The sequence below is a fragment of the Dromaius novaehollandiae genome, chromosome 3 (assembly GCF_036370855.1).
Source record: "Dromaius novaehollandiae isolate bDroNov1 chromosome 3, bDroNov1.hap1, whole genome shotgun sequence".
Taxonomy (NCBI): Eukaryota; Metazoa; Chordata; class Aves; order Casuariiformes; family Dromaiidae; genus Dromaius; species Dromaius novaehollandiae.
Window position 1 is genome coordinate 2,355,401 of NC_088100.1, and position 19,910 is coordinate 2,375,310.

The 19,910-nt window shown below is 40.0% G+C and overlaps 1 protein-coding gene across 4 annotated transcripts in view; it reads left to right on the forward strand.

Annotated features, from left to right (window-relative positions):
• Position 1: 1 nt before the first annotated feature.
• FZD3 (frizzled class receptor 3) overlaps positions 2-19,910 on the forward strand; it is a 59,738-nt gene continuing 39,829 nt past the window's right edge. For 2 of the 4 annotated variants that reach the window (XM_064508250.1, XM_064508253.1), the window contains exons 1-2: positions 2-136; positions 5,222-5,736. In XM_064508250.1, coding sequence (XP_064364320.1) covers positions 5,548-5,736 — 189 coding nt within the window. In that variant the 5' untranslated portion in view covers positions 2-136; positions 5,222-5,547. Of the gene's footprint in view, positions 155-562; positions 709-5,221; positions 5,737-19,910 lie in introns of all 4 variants that reach the window. The other 2 variants (XM_064508252.1, XM_064508251.1) reach the window with 2 other exon arrangements.

The window sequence follows — 19,910 nt, forward strand, 5'->3', positions numbered from 1 at the left end:
CGCGCGGGGGGGGCGGGGCGGGCGCTGCGGCGGGGTCGGGCGCGAGGAGGCGCGGCCGTTGCCTCCCCCGCGCCGCCGCTGCCGCCGCCACCTGAGGGGAGCCGCGCCGGGCGCAGCGGCGGGAGCCCGCGCTGAGGTAACGGCCGGGCGGGAGGTGAGCGCGGGCCGGGGTTTTCCCTCGGGGACGCTGTTCCCCCCCCTCAGGGGGGGTCCCCTCGCTCGCCGAGGGCACAGACACTCGGCGACGGTGCCGGGGGGGGGGGCGTGAAGCGGCCTGTGGCGGGGGGGGGAGCCAGAGGCGCGGCGGTGGGGGGGGGGGGATGCTGGTCCCGTGTCCCCCCCCTATCAGAAGGGAGGGGGCGCACGCGGAGAGGGGGTTAGTCCCCCCCTTCCCCCCGCCTTGTAGTGCACCCCCATGTGCTGCCCTTCTTTGCCCCACAGCCCCCCGGGACCCATGGGGTGCCGGTTCCCCCCCCCCCCGCCCTTTTCCTCCTGCACTGGACCCAGGAGGCTGCTAGTCCCACGCACTTACCTCTATTTTTTTTTTTTTTTTGCAATGCAGCAGCAGCGGCCCAGGAGCAGAGGGATGCTAGTCCCGTGCGTCCCTCCCCCGCTTTTACCGTCGCGGTGCAGCAGGGGCCCGGGGGACCGCTGGCGCGATGCACATGGACTTTCCCCGTCCCTGTGCAATGTCGTGGGGACCTAGGGGTAAGGGGTGATAGTCTTAGTCATATGCACCCTCCTTTTTCCTTTGCAGTGCAGCAGGAATCCGAGAGGATCCCATGCACGCAGTCCCTCCTTTTCCCTCTAAAACGCAGTGAGGATCCGAGGGGAAAGGGGATGCTAGTGCTGTCTGCACCCTACCTCCCCCTTCCAGCGTGAGGGATGCTAGCTAGCTCCCCCTCCAGTTCCTCCAGCTTGCGATGCAATATGAACTCAAATAGAGAGATGCTAGATCTGTCCAGCTCCCGTTTTCTCCCCTGCCCTTTGTAATAAGATGATGCTTGTCTTGTCCTTTGCAATGCAGTAGTAACGCAAGAGGAGGCATGTGTGAGCTAGACTTTTCCCTCTTCTACCCCTGCTGTTCCCAATGTGATAGGGATCCAGCGTGAGTAGGAGACAAGTCCTCTTTCCATTCCCTCCATATACATGGAGAAGCTAACCTGAAAAGGTTTCTATCTTCCCATCCTCCCTGCTGGGAATGGAGCAGTGACTATCATGTCACTGGGAGCAGAGGGAGGAGAAGAGGTGATACTCTGCGCCTTTCTCCGTGCTGCCTTCGGTGAGGAGGAGTGTGAACATATGGAAGAAGGGGGAAATGCCCTTCCTCTATCCTCTCCCAATTGAATAGAGGATATGGAAGATTATCGTGTGGTTCTCCCTTAATGTGCAGTGGAAGTGGGACGAGGCAGTACAGCACTGGAGTTTCTTTCCCCCTGACTAACTGGAATGGAGTTAGGAGAATATATTATTCCCCTATTCCCCTTACCCCCTTTATGTGGTGGAGGATGGGTTGTGGAAATACTGTCCGCGCTTGTATGTGGTGCAGTGAGTTACTCCTCTCTCTCCATGGCCAGAATTAGGTGGGGAATGACCAAGGTGACACTCTCCCTTTGTGCCCCTAGTTTTACAGTCTCTTTCTGAAGTCAGGTGATTTTTGTTTTCATTGCTCCTCCTACTGCCCCTTTAGTAACTTTGAAATTTATTTGATTAAAAAAAGTTTGCTTGTGGGAGTCAACCCTTTCACTTTGTTTTTCACTCTTTATAATAGTCTCCTATGCATGTGTTAATTTAGCCTTTAGAGCAGGAATTGGGTGGGCTTGTACGAATACAGATAATGTATGAATCCATAACCACACTAATCAACTAGTTGTTTCCTACCCTTTTTGCCCACAGCTTTTTTTTTTAATTTTTTTTTCAGTGCCTTGGGGTAGATGGGTTGGTATCCCCTCCTCTCCTTTTATCCCCAGTGTCATCAAATGTATTTTGTTTTTATATACATATAAAAATAACCACAAAAATTTACATCTAGAGACTTAACAAAGAGCATACAAAACTAGATCTGTGGTAAAAAACTATCTTGAAGCTAAAAATTGCATGTTACAACACTCATTTGTCTACACAAATTAATAGGTCATGTATATATGACACTAGTTTACAGCCAAACTTATAGAATGCAAAACTTTAGCCTTTGGCTTTTGCAATGATACAGTCTTTTTTATTTTTTCTTAGTTTTACCTAGATTTTTTTTTTTGTCCATGAAAGGGCACTGGGTGACTGGACTCTGTAATTTAACATTTTCTTCTGGCTCTAGTAAATATTTTCTTAATTTCCTTTTGTGATACAGTACAGTAATAAGATCTTGAGTGTAAAAGAGGAAAGTGTTGTGAGGACTGCTTTTTTTTTCCTGCTTTCACACAGTTAACTTGTGGTTTACTGAGTCTGGGTGTGTGTGTGTGTTTTCAGTCTGAGGTGTGCGAAAGTCAGAGGACTCGTGGATTTGTTTGGAGTCTCGGTACTTTGAATGTCATTAATATGATGCTTTCTATGAAGTGTACTTGGAATTTTTCCCAAGAAGTGACCAGGCTCTAGATCCTGACTTGGATTTGCCCAGTGTTTGTGGTGCAAACTTTAACACAATACCTACTGTGGGTGCAGTTCATCTTACATTGCTTCTGAACTTCTCTTATGAAGCATCATCTAATTAATCACTGCTAGAGTGGCATCTGAGTTACAGGGACAACAAATCCATGCTAAAGAGAAAATTGCTAATCTACACAGGAAGTTCACTTCACTTAAACTATTGAATAATCTATTTGAGTTGGTGGCCAAAGTGTTTTTAAAAAAAAAACAAAAAAAACCCAAAAAACCCTTGAAGCTTCTTTTGGTGAATTTGGGGAACCATTATTAAAATCAAAGTGTCAGATTCAAAGGGGGTTAGGTATCTTGAACAAAACTGAGCAAGAATTGGTTCTGTCTCTAATTTGTCATACTCTGATCAGGAGGTGAGAATCTGCAGAAACCTTCAGTGTTAAGTAATGCTGCCTGGAAGGTGGAGCAGCTTGTGTCTTTTTTAAAGATGCACCAAACTGTTGAAAAACAAGTCTGAGGAATGATTTCCTTCAGTCAGAAGGGCATAGCTTTTCAAGGCCATATGAATGTGAAACTGGATAAAAATCAGGCATGATTAGCCGTAACAAGTCTCAAATATTGTGGCTGATTTTGTTCTTTTCATTTCAATACACTGACTGCTCTTTCCAGCAATATTTGCTTGCTTCAGTATACAAGCTAGACACTTTGATTTGAGCTGTGTTGTTTGATTCTACTGCCTAACTTGAGGTTTAGAGAGTTCTATTTTCTTCTTTCTTTGTAATGTTATACTTTCCCTAGGTTTGGGACAGTTTTACTGTTTGTGTTCTTTTCTTTATATACTAGAGTGCTGATTCCCTGTCAATAGCTGCAGGGCAGTAAGCAGCCTGGAAGCAATATGTCAATGAACATAAATTAACATCATTTTGTTTAGCATCTTGGTCTTTTCCCTGTTTTTGTGTTTGTTTTTAACAGTCAGTCCCAAACAGTAGCAGTCAAAATCATTGCCATGTGTCTTAATAGAAATGAGTGGTATCTAATTTTTCTGACCATAAGATGGGCCTATGTAAACGAAAGTGTGCATATATAACTTTTTTGATCAGCTGATATGATTTCTCTAGGAGAAGTCTGACAATCAACTCTTTTGTATGTCTCACTAAGTTTGCATTAGGGAGAGAGGAGAATAACTTTTTTCTTCTCTGACTTGCAGAATTTATTTCTCTTCCTGAATATCTAAGGAAAACAATTATTCAAGACTGGAAGTCTGTTCAAATTTGTCATTGCTTCCTCTTTGGAATATTGTTGGAGTACTTGGGGTTTTCTGGTTCAAACAATTTCCAAATCTGTTACTTTTTAATGCAAGACATTATTTTCTTTTTTTTAAAGCAGTTGGCCAAATTTTGCAGGTTCATTGCTGTAAGACAAAGCTGTTAAAAGAAAAGGGCTTCTTTGTACTCTTACGGCACTGGCTGCTTTTTTTTTTTTGCTGCTTTAGCCTCTGATTCCAGAGTTTGTTTTTCTAATAGACTGGCGCAATATGCTGAGTCCCCGTTCTACTTGTTCTACCTCCAGCCCCTTACTGCTGAGAAAGTGCAGAGCCAGCCCTAGGGAATGACTGCTGTTTAAATTGGCTCTATAGGTATTACGGAACTGGCAGAACAACCATGAATAGCCACCTTTGCAGTTTCCATCTTACAGTGTGTAGAGAAAGAGATGATCGAAATTTGCTGTCTTCTGGCTTATCCTCAGCTGTTACGACCATTTCTAGAGTATGCCATACTGCAGATAGCGAAGAAATGCAAAAGTGTTATGGGGGGGCCTGTATCTTCTAGGTTGCATGGGAGATGGTGCAAGGTACTCGGTGAGGCACAGCAAACTGTGCTGGAGTAGCCCTGAGGCCTCCGTGTAAAAGAGCGGACTTTCGCATTTGTACATTCCTGATCGGACGTTGATCCGGTCCCTATAAACCGGGAGCAGTAACTGATCTGAGCAGCTCTCTTGTTGGTGCGATTCAGTAAAGTTGTTCTGAAAAGGGATAACTCCTCGTTGTATTTCACATTTTGGGGCCAGCCTATGTCTGGGATTTGTGTGCAAGTAAAGTAGCTGTGTTTCAGGACAGCTGGCCAAACTGAATGCGACTTGCTAGGCAAAACAGTAGTCTTCAAAACTGCAAGTTGTGACTTGTGTATTGGTGGTGGTGACTGTTTTGTTTTTGTTTTATAATTATTCAGCAGAATTTATGTGACCATGCAACTAAAGATACTATCACTGTGAATATACCTGTGGAGATACTGAGTCATAAATAGTTTGGTTTCAACGTGGTCAACAACTGTAATCCTCACTTGGTTAAATTTAAAGGGTGTTTTTTTTCTAAAACATGTTTACTTCTTAGTAAATACATTCTGTATTTTACCCATCCATTTTAGATAAATTTTACAGCACATCACCTTTTTTTTTTTTCTCCTCACAAGAAAAAATCTGAAACCAGAATTAAGACTTCGCAAGAGACCTTTTAATCCTGCACTTGTTTCTTACACTTGATAATTTCAAGCAATTAGTCTGTCAGACTATTTAGAGTTAAATACTTTAATAAATTACAGGACTCTTTATTGTATTCCATTTTTTGTTTCAGGCCATCTAACAAAAGAAGATCTTAACTCGACTGCTTTTGAGTCAGGATGGGGTCAGTTGTGTGGGAATGTGGATAAACATTTTAATATCTTAACCTAATACATGCTATATAATAATGTGAAAAGAAAAAGCAAGATGTCTCACACCTCTGTCTCAAACACATCATCTGGACTGAGCAAACAGTGTTGTATACAAAGAGCATTCAAGTTTTGAAGAACCTTAAACAAGGACTGAAAATATTGGCATTAAAGTGAAATCTGAAGGTACTTGAGGAGTTTAAAGAGTTTTCTGACTGGACTTGATAGCTGGCCCCATTCGTGTGGAAGGATGGCTGCTAGCTGGATGTTCTGTTACCTTTGGCTTTTGGATGTTTTGGTGGGGCACACAAGAGGGCACAGTTTATTTTCTTGTGAGCCCATCATCTTGCGGATGTGCCAGGATCTGCCTTACAATACCACATTTATGCCTAATCTTCTGAATCATTATGACCAGCAAACAGCTGCATTAGCAATGGAGGTAAGACTCAATCTACTTTCTTTCACCAGTATGTATGTTTTAGGCCTTTAATTGACACATAACTTGTAACAGAAATCCAAAAGATGCTAATATAATTTAAATATATAAACAAATACCACTTACAAAAGATGTATTGTAATATATACTAAAATATTCTATGACTGCCGAATTTGCCTAATTTGGTATAACTGAATGTGAAATACTCTGGATGTGTTTTTATGTTAGTCTGTTACTTTAAATATTTAGACAGATCAAGAATGCATATTTTGAGTGGTCTGTCAGTTAACTAAAAGCCAGAAGAATTGCATACTGAACAGTCAATAGAAGATTTGTTGTTTTGAATAGTACGTTCTTCAGTGGTTTTGTAGTATTTGGCCTTTTTCTTACTCTGCAAAAATTTGGTGTGAATGAAAGAAGAATAATAGATACCATGAAAATAATAGAAATTGCTAATTTACTAGCACAGCTTTTTTCAGCTAGAATTACATCTACTGTCTTGCAAACAGTTTAGTTAACCTGTTTTTGTTTATATCCAGGCAGGCAAGCTTGTATACTTGTGCTTCTCTTGTTATAGTGGTACCTCACTAGTTACCATTATCCCCAAAAGCCTTCCTTGGGTTTACACATAATCACTTTCTCCTTTCTTAAAAAAAAAAAATCATTTCCACTGATAGTTGTCTAAGCTTTCTTCAGAGAACGTTCATGATGGGACTTCAACCACATACTTAATCTCTTCTTCTCTATAGTCTAGTTGATACAGGACTTCTAAGTTCCCGTTAGTCGGTTGTTACCTATCCTAATGCCTAAGGAGTTTCCTTATTTAGTACTCTGCGATATAACTAAAACTGATAGAAATTCAGAATATTAGGCAAGTGTCACTGTCAGACTATACAAACATTTGCATAAGAGATTTGTGCAAATCAAGTTTACTCATATTTTTGTAGAGCTCAGGAATCCCAGCTGGTAGATAGGCAAAGCTGCACACTGAGAACAGAAAAGGTGATCATGTGTCTGCACTTCTGAGTGTTCTTCCTGACAGTACAGAGCCTTAATCTAGTTATTGTTGTTAAATAGTCTAAAGCCAAGGCTTTATATAGTCTTTCCATGGAGCAGTTGTGTACGAGACTTGACAAGCTTTTTACTGTAAGAAGAAAATAGACTCTTGCCCTTAAATTTGCTTTGTTTGAAAAACGGATGAACTTGCATTTCAACTGCTCATTTGGATGTGGCTAGGGATTATAAATTATACTAAAGACATGGCAACATGAGTTAATTTTATTTTAGAATTGGTTCTGGTAAGTTGTGAGGATCTTTGAAAAAGTAATATAAGGAGGAAAAATGGAGCTAGAGCAAATGACCAAGGTCAAAGTGATAAACTGTAAACAACTAGGTATATAACAAATTGTTTATTTCCTCTGTGAAAGGTAGAACTTAGGGTATTAAAAGAAACCAATAAAAGCAGATTAACTGAAGACTTTTGGGACTTGGAGCGTTTGTTTTTGGCTACCTGAAAAACTGCTTGGATAAATATTACTTGGGAAAAGTGAGTGCGGCTTATGCAAAGGGAAGTCCTGCCTTACAAATCTCTTGGAATTCTTTGAGGGATTCAACAAACATGGATAACAGTGATCCAGCTAATAATCTACTTGGCTTACCAGCAAACATTTTATAAAATCTGCACCCTGTACACAGATAAGGTAGGAAAGTCATAGCAAGAATAGATAATTGCTAAGACTGGGAGTATATGATAGGAGTAGATGGTCACCTCTTACAGTGGAGATTAATGTTGGAATGCCTTAGGGATCTGTGTGATTCAGTATATGCATAAACAATCTAGAAGAGATAGCAGTAAGGTGAGAAAGTCTGTTGATACTGTTATGAATACCTTAAAGCTTAGGCCAAACCAGAATAAAGAATTGTAAAGATCCTCTTGAGATTACATTTTCATACATCGAGCCATAAAACAGTGGAGGGAATTCAAAGCGGTAAATATGTGGGGTTTTTATACATATAGAAATATTGGGTGGGGGGGAAATATTCTTCATATCAGTGGTAGTGGTCAGCATATTTTCTTGGACTTGCGATGTTTTGTTCTATTGAAATATCAGCTGAAAGCTCAACAGAGCAGTAAGAAAGCAAAAATACAAATCAGACATTTGGAATAATTAGGAAAATAGCAAAGGAATAAAGACCAGACATTATCGTGTCACTATATAATGTGGTTCACAAATAGCTTGAGTACTGTGTGAAGTTCTGATCTATCTCAAACAAAAGCATATTTGAATGGAAAGAGTTCCAGAGAAGAACAGGAAGAATGATCAGTGGCTTATGGAACAGCTCCCATATGAGGAATGTTGAGATTCTACAGCTTACTTAAACAATAACAACAAAAAAAACCTGAGGTGTAAAAAAATTGTAAGTGACATCTCGAGGGTGAATGGGAGTTGACTGTTCACCGCTCTCTCTTACAGCACAGGAACTAGGGTCTGTCAGACGAAGCTGGTTGAAGCCAAGTCAAAACAAAGGGGAAGAAGTGGTTCTTCAAATGGCTAGCAGTAGAGCTGTGGAACTCTTAGAAAATATTGTAGATGCAAAAAGTTGGAGGAGACCAAACAAGAACTTGGAAGAGAGTGCTGATGAGATTGTTTAGGTAGAAAAAGTACTTCAGGCTCATCCCCTAAGCTGAAAATTATCAAAGGATGGGAAGGCATTTAGAGAATGTAAGAAATGCCTTGCTGAGTTAGACTAATGGTCTGTTTTGCCTGGTGTTTTTTATCTGCTGATGGCAATAAGAGGTACCCTTCAGGGAAAGGATGCAAGCCTCACCACTGTCTGTGGCCTGCTTCTCTTGTGCTTCCCCAGTATCCATGGTTCCTGGATTATGGATGTTAGAGGGTATATCCCTGCCTGTTCCCTTTAGTATGATTTTATGGACCTATTATTGATGAATTTGTCTAAATTATTTTTTGAATACAATACTACCTACCTAACCCTTTAGTGAAAACAGACTCCAGAAGTTCACTAGCCACTGTGTAACGAAGTACTTATTCTCTAACCTGTTTTAAACCAGCCTCCCACTAGTTTCACTGAATACCTTTTTGTTCTAGTATTGCGCAGTGTTGTTCTGCATTTACTTCCTCTGCTGCGTTTGTGATTTTTGGAAACCTCAGTTTTATCCCCCAGGCTTTTCCTCTCCAATTTGAAAAGTCCCAGCTGTTTGGGCTTTCTTCTTGCAATTCAGCTGCTTCATTCCAGTAATCATTTTAGTTACCCTTCTCTGTGCTGTTCCCAGCTGTCTGTCCTTGTTGAGGTGCAGAGATGAGAATGGCACACAATACTCCAGATGTGGGCCCGCTAAGGATTTAAACAAAGTGATGCTTTTTGTTGTCAATAACTTCTTCATAATGGCCAACATTACATTGTCTTTTTTGGCTTTTGTTGCATGTTAAGCCAATTATTTCAGAGAACTGTCAAAATATCACTTTCACTTTCCCTAATAGTCTGTTTATGGCCACTGCTGGAAGCAGAGTGGTGGATTATACAGACCCTCAGTCTGAACCAGAATGATTGTTATAATTGTTCTTCTTAAAATAGCTTTCTGCTAAGGAGAGGGAAAAGTTGAGAAGGAGATGTTACTTCTCTATACTTTGTGGTAAAGCTCGACTCACTAGCGTAAGTTAGCTTGCGTGGCGCATTGTGCTGCTCCTACTCATATACTAGCACGATGCCAAAGTAATTCTTAAACATAGCATGGATGTCCTCGTGTTATGTTGCCATTAATGTTGTGGGGTTACATGTAGTATCCCCTACTGCCGATTTAGTGTATTGCACATCCCCAGACTGAAACCACTGGCCTCTAGGCTACTTCCGAATGCTTCATGAGAACTGGTTAAGGAATACAAGGCTATTATCAGTAAGTTTAAATTCACTATGCAAGGGCTTGCACCTGCATTCCAGAACTTGTAGGGATTTGCAAAGGAAAAAAGAACTTAAGATATATTCATGCAAATCTGTAGTTTTAACTCCTTGTATTAACCTAGATTCCCTCTTACGTCTCTATGTAGCAAGAAGGTTTGGTATTTAGCTCCTTAGATATTATTTCAAGTTCCAGTAAAATGGATGGAGCACTCAATTTGTGAACTGAGTGAAATCAACTAAAACCTGCATTGTGTTATTTCTGGGTAAATCTCTCATGTCTAAGCCCTCCCTAACTTTCTGCAAGCCCAAAGGGTTATGGCAGCAAAGTCAGTGTGATTAATCTTGTGTATTGGGGGAGGGGAGTCCTGTAATTAAAAGTTTTCAGTGGCACTTTTCAACAACAGTTCATAATAAAAACTCATATTTCTTAAATTCTGGATTTCTTTGCTTTGATTGTGGGTGTACACTCAGAGCCACGCTTGCTATTCTAGTGACTAGCCAAGATTAGCGCATAAACTGGGGGGGCGGAAGGTCTGATACTGGAGTTCAATACAGTGAATGCTTTAAAACATAACTTATGACAGTTATGTTAGTATTAAAGGTGCTGGTTTTCATTGTTTTCTCAGTTTTACATTAAAAAAAATATTTTGTAAGAGCTTCTGCTACAATGAAGAGTAAACTTGAAGTAAAAAAGAACTATTACAGCTGCTGTCTTGCCTTCAGTAAATAATCAATGGTATGGAAAGAGAAGTATGTTTTGTTTCATTGAAGCTTCTGTTGAAAACTTTTCACTTGTTGATGTTTTGAGACTTCAGTATCAGTTAGTTGCCTTTTTGAGTCTTTAATATGGTTCCTTCAAAATTAAAGCAAAGGTTAGTAATTCACTTTTATCAGTGTTTTCTTGTTTAGTTTCGGCAATATTGGTATTAATCACCTTGATTAAACAAAGGAAAATAGACTATTAGCCGTTAGTCCCTCTCGGCATATACTGGTCCATACTATAATCAGAACCTCTGCCTTTATTTACTCCTAGGAAAGAAAATGCCTTAAGCTTCCTGCTGTGCTACATCAGTAAGGCCAGCCTTAATCTGGAAAGACCGGAGGGAGGGATTTGTGTGTGCAGGGGCCTGGAGCATTGTTTTCTTCCCGAGTGTATCTCAAGGGAATTACTCCTTTTGATTGAGAACAAACACCAGTTGCACTAGTACAACCTCTGATAACATCTGCTTGGCTATGGTTGAGACCAAGATGAAGCTGCTACAATATCCGTTCCGTCCTAAAAGGAACACCATGTGTTAATGTTACATGTTAACTAACACACTAGTCACTCTAGAGTATCAAGATAGGAGATCAAGGGCAAATACTTGTGAGAGCTCTCCTCGCCCAGCCCGGCGGCCAGGCTGAGCTGTCCAAGCAAGCCAGCCCGGTGCTGGGAGCTGTCCTGCGTGGCAGTACTGCACGGCCGGGAGCTGCAGCAGCGGTGATTACGAGACTCGTGTGTTTTCTGACTCTTCAGAGTCCTTGCTTTTATATGCTTTATGCTGTCATTTTAGACATATTATAAGGTATTTTGAAAAACTTCCATAATCTGTAAGCAGGTCATTTTGTTACAATAGCTATCCAGCATGGTCTGTGTTAGCTCTGCTGCTAAAACTTTATTTTGGGTGTGTTTGTGGTAATAGTGTCATTGAGAAGACATTGCACTGTGATGCTGCCGCATGTCCTTTGCGTGCCATAGATCATGTGCTGAACTAGATGGTGACAATGGAGAAGTTAAATGGCCCTTATTCCCCTGAGGAATCTGACCCTGTTTGCCACTCTCATGGATGATCATCACTACAATGTGAAGATTTATCTTCACTCCCCTTTTCACGAATTTAACATTTTTTTGGCCTTTGAAGGATTTGCTTACATGTAAGACTAGAAAGCAGTGGTTTTTAGCTGCCTTAATGCAGTTTTTGTAGACAAATATTTTTATCAGAGAGTAAGTAACTACCAGTAGTTTGCTGGAGCTTGAGAGCGTATTATTAAAACATTTGTCACTGATGAAAAGAAGGGGTTTAATATGATGATTGCCAGCATTTTTGCAGTTAAATATGTTGCCACCTCTTCCTTCTCCTTACCCTCATCTTTATGGGATCTCTCAGATGATACTAGGGATCAAAGAGTCTTTAAAAGACTGGAAGCAGACATAGTTGAGGGCTAAATGGGTCCCTCTGGGTGAATCCAGAAGCTTTGTCTTTGGGGATTATACTGGAGGTCAAAGGCTCCAGAGATGAGACGGTACAGTCACCATCTGGACAGAGGAGATAACATGCTATTATTTTGCAGTCTCTCACAACTTCCACTTCCACTTTGCATATCAAAAGCGAAAGAGCAGCAGCAGGATAGATTTAGGGATGCACCATGGCTAGGCTGGTTAGCATGTGTAGGTGGGAGGTGCAGAGAGAGAAATAGAGAAATAATGTTATCCTACAGTTGATATTTTTCTGCAGTGCGAGAGAGAGAGCTGGAAGGGGAGAGTAATAACTTTGACTTATATGCAACTGGTCCATCAGTGTGGCAGGGTTCACCAGCTGGGAATCATTGGATTAATATAAAGAAACCATCCAGTCATTGAGTCTCAAATATTTAGAAGCAGAGTAACTGAATATTTCATGGACTTTACCACTGCATATACAGCTATAGATGTGAAGACACCTGACTCTTCATATCCTTTCCTAGACTTGTTGGATTCTTGGTGTCCTGATTCTTGCAGAAAATAGGCCATAGACAAAACCTGCTGCAGAGCAGAGTGTCTGCTACAAGACGTGTATACCCTTGCCAACTCCTTTTTTTGTTTATATAGCATAGTTTCTTATCTGTGGCAATATTTTTCTCTTCTCCTCTCCTTGATGATTTTTGGAGTCTTAAAGTAGTTTATTTTTTGTCCTTTTTAAGTGGAAAAGAACCTGTGGGAGAAAGTAATTTATAACTAAAAATGGCATCAATAGAAGACTGAACTGTCTTGTTCCAATCCTGATCTTAGCATATGGGATGGGATTTATGCATGTTTGCATTATGGGTAGGTCATGTATGAAGTGGCTCATGTTAATGGTATTTCTCAAACATTTTTTCTATCAAGCATATATTACTATGGATTTCAGATAGGGAGGGCTTGGACTCAACAGGAAGCGTTGTCTCTCAATTCTCGATTTGCATAAAGGCCAGAGAGAAGTGTGCAAAATTCACTGGTCCTGGTTTATGTGGTTGTGATTCCCACCTTCCTTGGAGCAGTGAGTTAGTGCTGCCCCATTCCTCTTGTCCTATTTCTGATTGATATTTTAGATACAAGTGGGAAGTATCTTTCTCTGTTTCCCACTAAGTAGGCAAGAATGGGAAGAATGTAGGAAGATCCTTAGCTCCTTCCCCCTTTAACTTCATCTTTATCCCTTTTTTCCTTTATCCATCTTTTTTTTTTGCCTTTCCTGTGCACTATACACTCCTAAATCTCAGCAGTTTTCCTTGGCTTTTCATATTCTTCAATTCTGCACCAAGAAGTTGTAGAAGTATGAGAATATAAAGCTAATGCAAAAGTAAGCTTTAATCAGCTGGTGTTGTATAAAGCATTCTAATTTTCAAGTCTAATTTGCAATAAGGATTAATCTGCTATTTGGTGTGTAAGATTATGATGCTTATGGAACAATGCAACTGTACATGATCTTAGGAAAGCAAGCTGTGCACTACCTGATTAAAGCCTACTCTTTCATTAACTTTATACTTTCCTACTCCCACCTAGTCTAAATTTTGACATTAGACATAGCTAGAGTGATTCTAAGGTAAAAATCCCAAATCCATGTAAAGATTTTAGATCATTTAATTGCAAAACCAGAATATTGGTCTTTAAGCTAAAATTAAAAAGATGCTTTTGCAGAATGCAGGCAGACCAAAGGTGTTCCTGATAATGTATTATGAAGTTCTTGCTGTAACAGAACCTGAGGTTTGTCTGTTTGAAATGTATTAGCCTGTGGCTTCAGACTTGACCTGTAACAGACATAAATGTTGTGCAAAGGTGATAGAAGTCCTGAGTGTATTAGACCAGTTTTGGAAGAATTAGAGCTGTTACAGGCCCAAGTAGGTCATGCAAATATTATTATATGACAGTTTTTTAAAATGAGGCTTCCGAGGATGCTGGTTCTTGAACATGTCCTTGAATGATCTCATATTAGGACCATCAATCTTATCCTTTTCACACTGAAATATAACAAAATTCAAGATAACCTGAATCATGCAGTGAATATTAAAGCATTTAGAAGCATCTGACAGGAAGAACAGTGACAGGAAAGAATGAACTGTATAAGTTATGTTCAGATAAAGCATATGGATATGCATATTTATCAACTTCAAAGTTGCTTGTCTGGTAGCTACCATGAAACCTGGTGCGGAAGCAGGACAAATCAAAGACAAGTCTTGCAATTGTATCTTGTTTCCACTTTAGGACATGTAGAGAAAGAGAACAATAGAAATTCCATAGCCAGCTTGATCTGGACTTCCATTTTGCATTTTCTGTCCCGCTTTTTATGCGCTAGAGGTTTAACTAAGGAACAAAAGGAAAGATATTTGGTTTTGGCTAAAAATCTTTTGAAGCAGTTACCCAAACAGAGTAGTACCAAGAGAAGATGCGTGCTCAAGTGTTTAGACAAAATATGTACTTTTAGGCTGTTGCTACATGCAGTCTTTGGGAGGGCGTTGAAATTCTGACAATCAAACTGTTAAATATTGACTTACAGGAGAAGGTATTTGTTTGTTGATCCAGACCTGCAATGGCAAACCTAATGGACCTGGAATGTCTCATACCTCTTAGTGGACCTAGATCGTGCTCGAATATGTGGTTTATCCTACTACAGCAATCAAAGGGAATATGAACCGTAACTTGCATTTTAATGTAAAATGGATATTTGTTTGGCTGAGCGATTGCAATGGTTGTTGATTTTTCCTCCACAGGCCATATCATGTACTTCAGGAAACTGGATAGAGGTATTATAGTACTACGCTGTACAGAGCAGCATGAAAGAACAGAGTACCAAAGAGCACTTTTGTTTAACGCAAGGTTAAAACTTATGCATGTAGATCATTGGTGCTCAGATAGTAAACCTAGACAGCAGGTGTTAGAAACCCTTAATTTCCTTTGCCTGGCTAACAGGCTTCCTCAGGAGGGTAATTTCAGAAATAGTGTTTCCTAGTCTTTTATGTTTGTTAATGAGAACAAAATGCCACATGAATATTTTCAAAATGCAGACTATTAGTGAGACAAAAAGTGAAGAAAGGTTCTTTTATTTTTTTGTTAAATAAATAGACTGCTCCTTACATGGTGAAAATAATCTGTTACCATGTTCATACTTTCTTAAACAAAAGAATAATTCTGACAATTCAATTGGAAATGTGGAAGCAAAACTTAGCTTTAATAGTTTATTGCAAGCATATGAAAAAAACATTAGTTTTATGTAATAATTAAGTTTAAAGTGAATGATCTACATCTTAATCAACATCTATTCACAGTGGGCCTGTTTTCAGGGTCATGGAGGCAGATGGCTCTGCATTGTGGCTAATTCTGTAGCATCTGGTAGAGGCTTAAGGAGGAATTATTAGGAAAGGTGGAATACATATGAATTTATTTTGAATAGTCAAATGATAACCCCATGTACTTTGTAGTCCGTGGTAGCTTTTCACCTTTAAGTGTTAGTTGTGAAGCAAAAGTGTGTTCTGCCAGAGCACTAAGGGAATACCGGTCTTGCCATTTATCTCCCTTACCTTCCACAAGCATACAGTCATTCATCCCTATCTTTTTGTATGTTTTTTTTTTTCTCTCTAGCTTAATCAAAGTCAGCCAACTGATTCTCTCTTAGATTCATCTGCTGTGGGACAAATCCATGTTTGTTTTTTATATTGTATGCTGTAGTAGTACAAGTTATTTGTTACGACGACTAGACTTAGTCTTAGCTCTAGCAGGATTTGTAACTTGGAGAAGGATGTAGTTGTGCTAAATTAATATTGAAATAGCTACACTGCGTTTTGCATACACACATGGGACTCCATCCCTATTAGAGCAGACTTCTAGAGCAGACACTTCAGAAGTCTGCTCTAATAGGGACGGAGTCCCTTGTGTGTGTATGTGCAAAACGCAGTGTAGCTATTTCAGTATTAATTACCACTTCTGTTTAGTCCAAATGACTAGAAAGACCTTTCTCTTCCTTCATTCTTCTGATACTAAGATTATTTAGAAACATTTTTAACTTGTTAGCTGACATAATAGGTTGGAAGGTCTGTAGTTTTCTGTCCTTTCCACTTGCCGTTCTTCCAGAGCTGGTTTTCCCTGCAAAAAGTTGGCAGTGATGTCGATAACCACGGACTTCTTCAAAGCTCTGTGGCTTGGCTAGGAAGTACTTTTCCTTTTGCTGGTCACTTGGAAGTGGTGTTCTTTTTTCCTCCTTTTCTGTAGTTTGTGGTGTTGATTCCTATTTTAGGATACTCTGATTGAAAAAGAAAGCCACAACAGGCTGACAAGACAGAGTAATAGCAAATAACTTAAACAGCAAGGAGCAGTCGTCATAGTTTTTACCAGTTGTCCTGCTGGTATGGCTGCAATTTTCTTCTTTGTTTTGGGAGAAATTCATGGTGACTTTAAAGAAAGCGAGTATGGCTTTTATGGATCTGAATCATTTTTGTGTCAATGGGATACTCCTGCGTGGCTGCAAAGCTACTGTGTTCTGTGGTTTGAGAAGAAGTATATATAGAAATATGTTATTAATGTTCAAAGGATAATGTTCAAAGGAGTATTTCCTTATTCCTGATTTTGTATCCTAGTCATTAAAGGAAGCGGATGCATAAGGGATTTGTGACTTGCTGAGGGCAAACGAGCCTGTTTTTATCCTACCTGTATCACTAACTGGTACTGAAGCTAAGCTGCCTGTGGATTGTAAAATATCCTTAACATTTGAAGAACGCAGTGCTCTTGAATTCTGAATTCATTGTTCAATCTTGCAACATTTTTGACCTGAAAAACAATGCAAATTTTATAAAATTTGCCTTTAACAAATATATTCTGTGTAAGAGAGAGTCTGGCAAAAATGAAATTGAGGAGGAACTGGGTGTATGTAAGACCCTAAGAACAGCGATATAAAATCAGACCAAAGGTGTATTTAGTCTGGTATTCTGTTACCTGATGGTGGCCCACAGTGGGTGCTGTATGGGAAGATGTAAGAACAAGGCAAATACGTCACGATACACCCACGCTGTACTTCCACATCCAACGCTTTGTGGCTTTGAAATATGTCTTTGCATTAGTGATGCATGTGTTGATGTATTTTTCCATCAATTTATCAGTTTAATTCCTGAACTCGTATAATCTTTTAGCATCCACAAAATTCTGCAATGAGGAGTTACATAATGCTTCACGTGACACCTTTAACTTTGCTGTTGCTGGAGAGGGTTGGGAGGGATGGGGGGAATCTTCTTTTCCAACTAGCCACCTACTGTTTTTGTCTCCTACTTCTTAGTCTGAAGAGACAGTGAAAGATTGGACCATTTTTTTGCCGTACATATCAGTTGTGGTTTTATAGATCCGTTTCATACCTCATCCTCCTGCTGTCTCTTCCAAGGTACAAGAACAAAAGGGCCATACGTACATTTACACGTAGGATATGAACACAGTGGCTGTTCAGATCACGTGTTAATATACTGCATATACATTCGGTCTGTCAGATTGCTCTTGCGGTAACAATAACAAGCGCAGGACTCTGTCTACCATGTTTTGCAGAATTGTCGATTTATGTAAATTGGTTCTGTGTATTTCGAACTGTAGTTCAATAGAAATCTTTCTAAAGCAGTGTCACTTCCAGTTACTTGTGAGGCTTCTGGAGAACATCTCTGGAGCCTTTCAAAGTCACAGGGAGACAATGTTCAACATCTTTGCAGGAGAAGAATATTAAATGTCTGTGTCTGCTCTGAGAATCAGATTTGCCCAGTTTCACTGTGGTCTATTGTAAATTAATTTCATGGAATTATGTGGACTTAAGACTAGCCTGAAGTTGGACATTTGGTCCTTCAAGTTTGATTTTTATTTTTTTGTTTGTAATACTTTTGTTTGCACATCCGATTCGAAACTAGCGGTTCTAGCATTGTGTATTGCCTGGTGTCTTTCGTATTTTGCTTCCCGTGTTGTGAATTTGGCCCCGATACCCCCCCACTCCCCGTCTGTGTTTGGCAGAGTTGGTTCCTATGGTTACCCTCCTTTGTAGGGTGACAAAGGTTGGCATCCTGATTCTCATGAGCCAAATTCTGCCCTTTGACTCTCTCCCCTTTTCACACCCCTTGCTAAGCTTGGCCTCTTGCTCTGCTCAGAGGCTTGTCAGCAAGGGGGTTCCCATGGAAACGAGGAAGGAAATTTGAAAAGAGAAGAAGAGTGAATAGGAGCACAAAGGCCTGGTTAATTTGAATTTGAACAAGGAAGGAAGGCTCCTTGTAGCTCATCTTTGTGTGTTGTAGAAACCTGAAATTTATCTTTTAAAAGTTGCTTTCAATTTGTAAATTTGTTTATATTCCCTGTTTCTTGATTTATAGAACAAAAGTTGTCATGTTTGAGGTACTGAGCAACAAGAAATATCTTTCTTTTTAAATTCAATGATAGAATCCCGACTGAGTGTTCATTTAGCTTTTTTCACCTCCACAGGTCCAAAAACATGATTCGGGTTTTAATATTCTTTTTCTGAGAACTTGCGTATTACATGTTTTTTTTCCACTAGGTAACGATTCAGTCATCCTATCAATTATCTAATGTCTGTATATCCTTTTTTTGTGTGAAGGAGTGAATGGATACATGTAGTTCAGAATCGGGAGACCCATTAGCTGAGTTCCTTGTGCTAAATATTCCTACTTGCTTCTTATTGTACTTTTATTAGCATTTTTATTTAATCTGGGCAGGTGCAATACAGAAGTGTAACTGCAGAGAAAAATATGTAACAATTTTGTCTTTGATTTCAGTTTGGATGCTTACTGTCAGCAACTAAGAAAATTTTCAAAAACTGTTTAAAAATTTTTATCACTTGATAGCAAGTGCCTTTGAGAGATGAATGTTTTACAAGTGTGTTAAATAACAAATTATTAATCAAAGTTTGATTTAAATTTGTGTTAAAGAACAATGAAATGACTTTGTCTTCAGATTTTCCACACTAACTTTTTGAATGACAAATAGTCCGTCTAGCTCTTATGGAAAAATAGTTGCTACCTTTGGTAGAAAAAAGACCATATAAATATTCTGATTTGAAAATTTGCTCTCCAACTCCACTTTTACAAATTCTTGCAGCTCAAATACTGAAAAATCTCAGAGTACATATGTCATGCGTATAGTTACTTTGAAACTACAAGCAAATTATTCTTGTTATTCAGAATAACGTTAATTAAGTAGCATCACAAAAAGACAACATAATTCTTCAGCTCCATCAGTTACTTTTTCCTGACACAATGGGAAGCGGTTGCTTTTGTCTGGAAAAAGTAAGCTTCCGGGCTCTTAAAATTTAGGCTTTGGTTCCCTCCTGCTTTGTACTGGTTGCTACTAGTAGCCCGGGTCGTGGAGGGGATTTGAGAAAGGGGTGTTGAATTGTAGCCAGGATTGTAAGAGATCTGCAGCTTGCAGCTCTGCTACAGTGAGAGCCAATTCCTCTGCCGTAACCTGTTGTACCCATCAGAGAGGAGTCACAGTGTGATGGATTAAAGTACTTGGTTTTGATCCGGAGGGTGTTAGTCAGCATCCATGAGGTGGGAGGCAGCGGAAGCTAGGTGTGAGTGAAATCAGCAAAGGACTGCTGAGCAGAACTCATCATAAAACATTAAAAAACAAAAACAAAAAAAGCACATACATACACTCCTGTCCACTCTCCTCTCCCTATCCTGCTTCTTTGAGGTTAGAGGGACAGCAGGATCTGGAAAGCAGCTCTGCTGTATGAACTTCCTATGGTTCTTCCGTGCGGAAACACCCTCCAACTGCTCGTCAGTGGGCTGCCAGATGAGCCTGCTGTGGCTAACCGAACAAGGCTTAGCACAGCAGGCTTCCCCCTCTTTTCACCTTCCCTGCCTCATCGCCCCACACCTGGTCCTTGCTCAATTGCATTTTCCATCCTTTTAGACACAGATACTTATAAAAGGGGTTTTGCAGCGTTAGGCAATTATTCAAACAGGCAATCAATGGGAAAACGCATTTACCGTCTCTTACATCACCCTCA